The sequence below is a fragment of the Trifolium pratense genome, linkage group LG6 (assembly GCF_020283565.1).
Source record: "Trifolium pratense cultivar HEN17-A07 linkage group LG6, ARS_RC_1.1, whole genome shotgun sequence".
Classification (NCBI taxonomy): domain Eukaryota; kingdom Viridiplantae; phylum Streptophyta; class Magnoliopsida; order Fabales; family Fabaceae; genus Trifolium; species Trifolium pratense.
Genome location: NC_060064.1, coordinates 16,691,636 through 16,702,641, shown reverse-complemented (window position 1 = coordinate 16,702,641; position 11,006 = coordinate 16,691,636). Strand labels below are relative to the sequence as shown.

Below are 11,006 nucleotides of genomic sequence, written 5' to 3'. Positions count from 1 at the left end.
TAATTCACGATGTTTGTTATGAAAATTTAATGTTAATTTATTTTTTCATATATCTTTTAATATTAAAAATTTTATAAATAAGAGAGTGAGCAAAGATGTAGGCAGAGATTATGGTTTGCTACCACAATTGGTGATATTTCATTTTCTCTCAAAAACATTTAGGGTTCCTCTAGTCTCACCAGCAATCTTATTTCAGTTGGCCAATTAGTTGACAATGATTGTGGAGTTGAATTCTCAAAATCTGGTTGTCTTGTGCAGATCAACAATCAGGGAAGATGATCGACAATGATTGTAGAGTTGAATTCTCAAAATCTGGTTGTCTTGTGCAGGATCAACAATTAGAGAAGATGATTGCGAAGGGGCCTAAAGTTGGATGTAAATCCTCGTTTTAAATCGTAAATTCTATCGATTCTATGTTTTTATATATGACTTTCGATAAAATCATTTAAACTCGCACGTTTCTTACCTACTTGAACGATTCAATTTTTTTCAATTGAAAAGCTCAATTTTATCACTTAAACATAATTTATTTTTTGGACAGAGCATAAATCTTTTTAAAAATATTGGTAATAAATATAATGATATGTCTAAGTATTTAGAGAGACACTTAATTTTTTTAATAACAATACGTGATAATAATTGGAGGGGTAACATTTTTTTATACTTGTGAGTATTTTAATAAGGTTTAATATTCGGTATATATTGTGTCAAAAAAATAATATTCGGTCTATATTATAGATCAAGTATATCAATTATTCAATTATTCTAAAAGTGAATTTTTGCTTATAGCAGCCTGCAGGGAACAAACAATGTCTCTTATCTTATGAACGTGTGCGAAAATAAAATAGGAAAAAGAAAAATATACAAAAGAATAGATGAAAACGTGTGAGAGATAAAACATATAAGTAATTAGATTTTTATAAAATAATAGAATATTACAAACATTTACTCAATTATTCAAATATAATAAGTTATTTAATAAATAATAGATACATTAATAAATGTAACAGGGTTTAGTAAAAATAAAATGACAAGGGTTAAAATTTACAATACAATCACTTTGTACAATTATATATAATATTCATTCTAACATTCTTTTTAGTAAAAATATTCATTCTTACATGCCATCAATGATTTAGAGAGTCATATTTAATAAATGCAAAAAGAAAGAAAAAAAGAGAATGATATTATTCTTTACAAGATATATCGTGAGTATTTTTTTATAAGCATATTGTGGGTATATATTGGTGTTATTTGTTGAAAAAATGAAGACTTTTCGACATGTAAGTTTTCAACCAACACCAACAATATTTGTTATTGAAATGCATGACTATAGTCATACTCAATTCAAGAAAATGAGAGAAAATCCAGTGTAAACTATCTAATATTTTTAAAATTGATTTTTGAAATTAAAATTAATAATGTATTAATTTTTTTATATTCTCTTTAATTAATATTCATAACACTTAAATTTCTAAAATAAAATTATTAATTTCAAATTTAGTTAAAACTCGAATTTGACAACCTTGCATAAAACTCTGAATTCAGGACTATTAAAAGAACAAAATTATCCAAATGGAAAACAAGAGATGAAGTAGAATTTTTCTAAGCCATTCAAGATTATGAATACAAAGTTATTATCCTAATTATGTTGAAAACTAAACATACACAAATACATACCACATAAGAATTTAAGTCATACCACAGGGTAGATTTTAAAGGTAAAATAATGAGTAGGATTAAGCGAGTCACTGAACACGCATAAATGTCAACTTTAAGTTCACCATAATCCTATCTATGCCAGATTTGGGCTTGAACAAACACATCTGTAATCAGCTATTGTTGTTTGCCGTTTGTAGTCAAAGGTTGTTCCTCCTCGTTCTTCCGTTTTGCAGAGGCTACCTTGGATGGGTTTGAACGCTCTGCCTGTGAGAATAAAATCAAGATGTGCATGAGGCCAGTAACAACTGCCAAACCAAAAGTCGAAAATGCAACACCCTTCCATGATGATAGCAACGAAGACCATTGTAGGAACTTCAAAGTGCCAGCAACAACCACAAAACCCCAAGATAGAGCTACCTGTTCTCGACATGATATTGATGGATCATTAGGAAAACATCTATATAAAAACGGTGCAAAGAAAAAGAATAATTAATAAATAACAATGTTAGTTAGACATATTGAGAAAGTGTCTAACCACAAGAGACTTTATTGGTCGACGAGCGTCCTGCAGCTCTTGATCACTAAAAGTATCCTCAGCTACGTGTTTGTCTAACAATGCATCCTGGTGCCCCAGCCCCAAGAGGTAAATAAATGAGTGATATTAGTGAATAATCAACGCACGAGAATATATAATTTAGTCTACGGTGCATGCAAATATGGTGAACAATTTTTCAAAATCTACTACTGATGAAGTTCACTGCAAAAACTGAAGTATACCAGAAATAACTACCGACAGAAGAAAAATCAAATACAGAAACGTTAAGAGAATTTCATACAGCACTTACCTTGGCCACAAATATATCTCTACACCACTGAGCAACAGCTTCATCTTTTTCTGGTAATTCATTCATCAAATGTCGCTTGATATGAACTTGCACCTGTGGCGGCAAATTGAGTTGGATTAACAAGAAATTATCTAAATAAAAATAGGCTAGGCTTAACTACACATTTGGTCCCTTACGTTTATTTTAAGTTTCAATTTGGCCCCTTACGTTTAAAAAGTATCAATTTGGTCCCTTACGTTTCCATTAGGTTTCAATTTAGTCCTTTCCGTCAATTTTGTCACATGTGGCAGTCAATTTGCATATGTGGACTGACACGTGGACACTTTGACACAGTGACACGTGTATAATTCAAACGGTGTTAGTGACAAAACTAACGAAAAGGACTAAATTGAAACATAATGGAAACGCAAGGGACCAAATTGATTCTTTTTAAACGTAAGGGACCAAATTGAAACCTAAAATAAACGTAAGGGACCAAATGTGTAATTAAGCCATAAAAATATCTAAGGCGTGAAAGGAAGATTGATGAAGTCTTCAAATGTAGTTATTTTAAAATATGATGTGTCTGTACATAATAAAATATGGGCAGAGAAAGAATAAAGGGAAGTATGAAAAACAAATTAATTTCCAAAACTTGATTTTGAGTGGCTTACCACAGAAGGTTTCCCCTGTAAGAGTCTTAGCATCGTAGGAGCAGGTGAACTCTTGGGGATTGCCACTGTTACATCATAAATGGCAGGAACAAATGAGCGCATATGACTTACAGCCGAAACAAACCCCTGAAAGCAAAAAAAAAAAAAAAAATTGAGTGAATAGTTAGAGCAAGTTACAAGCAAAAACAATTGGCCCTAATATAATTGGTAGCGGACAGCCTATTATGAATATGGTCCAATAAATAAGAATGTGAAATAATAAGATATATCAGGAACTGGATCCTCTCCTTCCCCAACTCTCTCCTTCTCCCTCCTTCTCCAAATTTGGACGGTTAGATCAATCCTATGGTTCAAAATTTAACAGAATAAAACTAAAAAATAAAACGAATCTTTTTTTTTCTTTTCTGAACAACAATTGAAAATAAAGAAAGATGTGCAAATCCTTTCAAAGCTTCTGCAGAGTAGAAATTGTTGCAGAAGAAACGACAAAAGGAATTGAAGACATTTTGTTCTATGCCCGCAACGGAACTTGGACGCAAATGTTTTGGTTGCTACGCCTGGTTCTTTAAATGGCAAATAAACAAATCTTATTCTGAATCGTAACACCCTTTCTTCAACCCAATATGCTTCTCATCTCATAATGTATTCAACGACACCACCACCACCCCACTTGGACAAATCTTATTCACGGTAACCAAAAACGCAGCGGCAGGATACACGGTGGTCGGCAATGCAGCGGCAGCGTTCAACAATGACGAAAAAACGCACAGGGCAGGTTGGCGGCGGTAGTCGGCGGGTTGCAGTTCTCAGAGGTCGATGTTGGACAGTATTGTTGAGGTTGAGAAGTATGACAATGGAAGCTTGCATTTATATACCGTTTCTAATTTTGAAAAAAAAAATGGTTGCAGTAAATTTGTTGTGGAAGATGAAGGGGAAAAAGTTTGCTGTGAAAAGATGTAGGGCATCTTGTTTTTGAAAGACTTCCTCCCATCCATTAGATTAATCTAGCGGTTCAGATTTGGAGAAGGAGAGAGAAGGAGAGAGTTGGGGAAGGAGAGGATCTGGATCCTTATCCAATATAGGCAATACCGAATATATCAGAGAGAGAAAACAATAGAAAGAAGCATCAACCCTGCCTATTATGATAGTTCAGTTTGTGATAGATTATCGGATAGATGAATGACGGTGGCATCTTCATCTGATGCAAACAATTGCAAGATGTAACACTATGTTCATTCTCTTCTTAGTTTGCTTCAATCATGCCCAAAATTATTTTACTTGGAAGCTAGCAATAATAATTTAACCCATCAAAGCCTGTTATTCCTTTCCAAAACTTTCCATCAAATCCATCACATATGAGATTGAATCCCCACAGGTACATTTCAAAGCACCCAATAAGCCACCCAACCCCATAAAACCAGAAACCTTATGTTGTCCGCATCACAGATGGTCTTCTAATTTTGCTTAGTCAAAATCTAAAAAAGACATGGTCCAGTAACCAATAATAAAAGATGTACACAATAAATCAAAGGCACAATAACTACTCTGAAAAATAAAAGGGAGATCATATTTGTTTACAAATCAATAATCAAATTAAACATGTACCCAAAAATCAAACTCAACCGAATTTATAAAACTTGTGTACGCTAATTTCCCCGTCTTAGTGTCTTTTTAGTCCTCAAAACATTTCATTTATTGAGTAATAAATGTGTTATCCACAAGATAATCAATCTGAGTTTACCCTATAGCTACCCTTGCCAGCTAGAGCAATACTAATCCTACTATGTTTACAAGTATATGCAAGTTGCACATTGAATAGCCCATGCAACATAGCTTCCAATCTATCAAAGTTAAAGTAATGGAAGAAGGTAAATAAAGAAATAAAGAATACAAAAATTATACTTCACCTTAGTTCTAGGAATCAAAACGTTTCTAGGAACAGGCAATCCAGTGGAGGTTGCATATTCCTGAGCAGCCGATAGTTTGACCTGTGTAAAACGTGTTCCTTCAACAAAGAGAGCCAACCAAAACGGAAGAGGGAAATCGCTCAACCGCTTTATACCTGACTGCAAATAAGATGATGAAACATTCAAACGAGATTCCCAAATTTAATCAGCCTGGTAGTTCAGTAAGAGAGAAAACTATATGCACAAATAAGAAAAAAACATTATAACAACCACAAGCATGAAATCTATTATGAGAATGGCACGTATAAAATAATAAAGTTTAGAAACTCATACTTTCAAGGTGTTTTCATCCTTGGCCCAACTTCTCTCCAGGAAAAGATACTCAGAAAACCACATCGACCAGCCAATTACCTGCAGATGTAGAACTTAGCAAATATCGCAATATTGTGGAAAATAACTGAATAGTATACAACAATCAAAAAATCTTGCTTTATGGTTCTAATGTTTTAGTGGTTATAAGTATGAGCCAAAACGATGCCTAATTAATACGGAGAAAACAGGGGTATTTGTAGCTTCCAAGCAGGTAAGTTACACCTAAAATTTCACTAGATTCAAAATCATCTAAAGAGAAAACCATGTCATTAATTACTAGAAAAGTTTTCCATTACTATTTTAGAACCGAGAGAAATTGGAATGATATGATCTAGAAATATGTGTTACTGCTTCTAGCTATTAACCCTTTTTTTTTTTTTTTTTTGACAAAAGCTATTAACCCTTAAACTGCATATACGGGTGGAAACAATCATTTCAGAAGTAAAAGTCATGGTGAAGCATATACCGGTAGAAACTTTGATGATTTCTTCATCACTGCTAGAGTACTGCCAAGGCAACCTGAACGCTGTTTGATAATGTTGAATAATAGTTCAGTAGTTGAAGCACAAAGAAATGACATTGTCACAAATAGAAAATAGCAAGTCAATGAATACCAAAACTTATTATACAATAGCCCACACATAAAGAGTAAATAAGTGTCCTATGGTCTTGTCGTGATAATATCAAATTATTCGTTATAAGCTACTGGAGCATACACAGTGAATTTGTGTAAATTTCTTGCATTTAAGATGTGAAAAAGGTCATACCAAATAAAACAATCACCTGAGCTAAAACCCATCCAACAAGCCAATCAATATCACTTCTGTGATTACATATGACAAGTGCGTGTTCTTTACCTGAAAAATTCAAAATAGAATCTGATGATTAATATACAAAAAAAAGTTGTCCGCAGCAAGTCCAGTTTTCCTACACACGAGACAAAATAAAGAGGAGATAAAGCACCTAGTGTCAAATGCATAGGTTAACAAAAGACTTACCCATCAAATTAAAAGTTTCGCGATCCGTAAATATTTGGACCTGGAGCAAAAAAGTTCCAAATGGAAGATATGATTAATCCTAATGAAACAAAATGAACAAATAAATTGCTAAACTACAGTTCATAGGTCTTTCCATTCAAATAACTAGTCTTCCCTTTAAATTTTTTGAAAATACTAAACAATAGTCGAGGAAAGATAGCAAAAGAATATATTAGTTCCATGTGTCATATAGGCATATAGCTAGTGGCTAGCCAAAATCAACAAACCAAGTAAATGCAATGTCTTGAAAACTAGACTAGTCGTTGAACCGTGAAGGCACTGATTCTCAATTAACAAGTTACTACATCGGAAGTGACAAAGATAGCAGTACAGATCCTAGAGTTTGAGTATGCAAAACTATTAAATCAACTTATATTCCGTTCCAAATACAAACAATCAAGAAAAGGATTTGAGAGAAATTAAAACTTGTTTAAGCACCTTAACTCCAGCCCACCAATCAATAAGCCAAACAAGTTCAAGCCACAATAATTCTGCCACCACCCGATTGATCCTTCTGTACAAATTCTTTGACAACGGTCTTATAAGGACATAGCATATTGCCTAACACAAGAGAAAGAAAGAAAAAAAAAAGTCAAATGAACTGGCTGAAGCAATTCAAGCACTTAAAACTCACAAAAAGAAACACCAAGTCACTAATTAAGCCATATTTGGATAAACAACTTTTATTAAGCACTTATAGCATAAGTACTTATATCTATAAGCTATTTTTGTAACAAAAGATAAAATATAGTCAAATTGTTTTCCATTTTCACAAGCTATAAACAATTCTCATAAGCTAACTATCCTGAAGAGCTTATGGAAATAAGTTGAAAACAGATTATGATTAGATAAGTTAAAATAAGTCAAATTGAAAGTAGCCCTTAAGTGGGTTAAGATCTAGTATAATAAAACCCTAGTGATTTTTCAGATTTGGGGTAGTGGGTTTTAACAGATAGAAAAGTTAATATTGCAAAGAACACAGTAAGATTTGCATATTGATAGAAACAAAGTTGTCGATGAAACCAAAGAAGAAGGGAGGAACCTGGATGAGATTAACGATGAGGCCGGAAGCGAAGAAGAGCAGGCCAACTGGAACCACAACAGCAGCCGCTGCAATAGCCATGCCCGCTCTGTCTGTGTCTGTGTCTTCGACAGAAACAGCGGAAATTTCAATAAGGAAAGGAACACAGCACACAGAGAAATGAGAAAATGGATGGGTAGAGAGAGAGAGAGAGAGAGTGAATGAATTGATTTATAAATGTGAATTGAGATTAATATGAGAGAGAGTGTGTGTTGAATGGAATTGAATACACAGAAATGAGTCTCGTCTTCGTCGTCCTTTGAGTTAGTTCTTCAACTTGAGAGGATTTTCCAAAGGACAATGGAACCACACACTAACTACAACACTCTTTATGTGACTTAATTTCCCCCACTTACTTCAACTAAACTTTTTCATTTTCCTTCATCTACTATTAGGGCCTGTTTGGTGCACAGGATAAGAGACAGGATAGGATAACTGTATCATATCCTGCCGCAATCTAGTGTTTGGTGATACAGCAGGATATGATAAGTTAATCCTGAAGCTTATCCTATCATGTCTCTCTAGTTATAATTCTTATCCTGAATTTGAGCTGGGTTACCAGCAGGATAGGATAAGAAAAAAAAATTACTAATTTATTAAATAAAATATATTTTAAAATACATAAAATAAAATTAATAAAATATAAATAATAAAATAATTAATTTTTAAATATATATGTGATTTTCTCACAAGGGTAATTTTGTAATTTATATATTCTAAAAAATCAAAATTTTACTAAAATTACAATATTTTAAAGTAAAATGATTATTAAAAAATTGACAAATAGGGATATTAATTTAAATTTTATAAAAAATTAAATATAATTCTTTTGCAATAGTAGTTTTATTATTTACGTATGAGATATATCATATATTTATTTGGCTTATCTAACATGTATATATTATTGAGTTATTTATTTGATCATGATTCATATAAAAAATTAAACTTGATTATTTTCTCATAATTTTTATTTGAAATTATATAAAGTTATTTGATTACTTATTCATATTTTTTATTTATAAAATTAAAAGTATTACAAAATAATTATAAAAAAATAACAATTGTTTTACAATAGTAATTTTGTCATTGTCATTTAAATATGTTATATATCTTATCATATTATTATGAGCTATTAAAAACAAAATATAATAGTTATCATGTTTGTTATCCTGTGTGCACCAAACACAGGATATGATAACTGAGTATAACTGTTATCCTGCTGTTATCATATCATATCTTTATCCTGTTTTATATCCTATCATGTCATTATGCTATCCTGCGCACCAAACAGGCCCTTACTACTTAGTAGTAGTAGTAGTAGTTTTTAGTTTTTACCCATGGAAAATCAAACATCTTTTTCTTTCTCTATATCTTTGCTTGGTTGGAGAGAAATAGGTATATGTTTTTCCGAGATAGGTTGGACATTAAATGTAAATAATTTTTATGTAAACATTGATTTGACGGTTTATAAATTTTAGTTCAACTAACTAGTGTCGAACGTTAGGATCGGGGTTCGAACTCTAGTCACTCTACTTTGTGTGTGTGTGTGAGTTTTCAATGACTTTTATCATTTCGTCTATTAACAAAAAAACAAACATTGATTTGACGTTGTGGAGTTTAATCTTTTTGCTATATTGTGATGTAGGAGGATTTCTTCTGTATATTATTATTTTAGTTAGATTTAGTTTTATTATATTTTAGGTTGATTTCTTATTTTTATATTTCACCTAGGTTAGTTATTTTTTTATATTTTAGGTAGATTTGTAATTTTTATTTAGCTAGGTTTGTGGTTTTTATGTTTACAATCTTTTAGGAGATTTGTTAATTTTATTTTTCACTCCTATTTAAACTAAATTATTGTAGCCTTGAAGGAAACTTTTTGATTCAATAAAAATACAGAGAATTTTCTCAAATTTGGTGGATTCCAAATTACTCTTTCGGTGGACTCCGAAACCCTATTTTGACAAGTTTGTGTTTGCGGCTTGTCTTTATCCATTAGGTTTAGCGTTTTGCTAACCTAGCGCTTCCGTACTGCGTCAGTTGGTATCAGAGCAGGTTTCTCCTGTTCTTTTCCTAACGTGATCAGATGGGAGATCAACCGATGACGAAAGCAGAGTTTTATGGTGCCATGACGGCTTTAACCGCGGCCATCACCGCTCTGACAACACAGGTGACAACGTTATCTAACAACAACCGAAACTACAATAACAATAGAAACAATAACAACAACAGAAACGGCGACAACAACCGCAACAACCCATCTACTGACGACTCGAGTTCTGAGGATGAGGAAGTTGTGTCCGAAGAGGGAGGTGAAGAGACTCCAAATAGGATAAAAAAAATTGTCTTGTGCAAGTCTGGCGATCCACAACTTGATGTCGACCTACCTATGGCAGCTCTGTCTAAGCCAGATGTATTTGTGCGAAATCCAACAACAACCTCACCGCCACTAGAACCTCGAGACACTAGGATGCAGGCGACGACTTCCATCTCAGCAAAACCGCCGCATCACAGCCGTCACATTGAACTCAAAGGTTTGCTTGTAGATCGGGTTCAATTCGGATTTTACCTTAAATCTTATGGTTTAGGCACTAGCTCAAGCATGTTAACTGAGTTGGGTCAAATACCCTTTTGTGATAAATTTCAAATTTTGTGTTCTATCTTTGAGCAATGGAACCCCGGTGGTTATTTGAATGTGTTGACACGAGACAGGTCCTCTCACTTCTTTCAATGGGATCCAGGAGGGTGGTCTCTTGTTCATTGGAGGAGTCAACCTGCAAAGGAAGCTCTTTATCAAAACGAGAACTCGGGGTCGAGTTCTTTTGAGGTAGAGGAGACTGATGTAGGAGGATTTCTTCTGTATATTATTATTTTAGTTAGATTTAGTTTTATTATATTTTAGGTTGATTTCTTATTTTTATATTTCACCTAGGTTAGTTATTTTTTTATATTTTAGGTAGATTTGTAATTTTTATTTAGCTAGGTTTGTGGTTTTTATGTTTACAATCTTTTAGGAGATTTGTTAATTTTATTTTTCACTCCTATTTAAACTAAATTATTGTAGCCTTGAAGGAAACCTTTTGATTGAATAAAATTCAGAGATTTTTCTCAAATTTGGTGGATTCCAAATTACTCTTTCTGGTGGATTCCGGAAATCTGGTGGATTCCAGAACCTTTATCTAAAAGGATTAGCGCTTGCTTTTCCTTCACGCTTCCGTACTGCGTCATATTGTGATTCATTGTAAGACAGTAAGTTAGCTAGTCTAGCCGACCTTTAATAGAGTGATTTTGTATTCTTTATTTAGAAGGATTTAACTTCACTATAGTTGATTATTTTCGTACTTAAGGTTATCAAATCAAGATTTTATTGCTTCCATATAAATTAAAAGACTTCACCTAGTAATTAAGGTTATCACGTCAAGATTTCCTCGCTACCGTAAGGATTTCCT

At 32.9% G+C, this 11,006-nt stretch overlaps 1 protein-coding gene across 1 annotated transcript; it reads right to left on the bottom strand.

Annotated features, from left to right (window-relative positions):
• Window positions 1–1,590: 1,590 nt before the first annotated feature.
• On the bottom strand, window positions 1,591–7,920 carry LOC123888375 (1-acyl-sn-glycerol-3-phosphate acyltransferase 2-like). Its single transcript, XM_045937419.1, has 11 exons — window positions 7,519–7,920; window positions 6,915–7,037; window positions 6,438–6,477; window positions 6,223–6,296; window positions 5,906–5,965; window positions 5,401–5,478; window positions 5,068–5,226; window positions 3,161–3,286; window positions 2,508–2,600; window positions 2,198–2,284; window positions 1,591–2,079 (listed from the first exon to the last, which is right to left on the bottom strand). Exons 1-11 carry the CDS (start codon window positions 7,597–7,599, stop codon window positions 1,837–1,839), a joined length of 1,164 nt encoding a protein of 387 aa, XP_045793375.1. The 5' UTR covers window positions 7,600–7,920; the 3' UTR covers window positions 1,591–1,836.
• Between the last annotated feature and the right edge of the window lie 3,086 nt (window positions 7,921–11,006).

Bases quoted from the DNA above. Each gene is read 5' to 3' on its own strand.
- LOC123888375 (XM_045937419.1), bottom strand. From the start codon at position 7,599: ATGGCTATTGCAGCGGCTGCTGTTGTGGTTCCAGTTGGCCTGCTCTTC. The intron at 6,297-6,437 runs GTAAGTCTTTTG...TGAATTTTTCAG, and splicing joins CGAAACTTTTAATTTGATGG to GTAAAGAACACGCACTTGTC. The intron at 5,479-5,905 runs GTATATGCTTCA...CTACATCTGCAG, and splicing joins AATCATCAAAGTTTCTACCG to GTAATTGGCTGGTCGATGTG.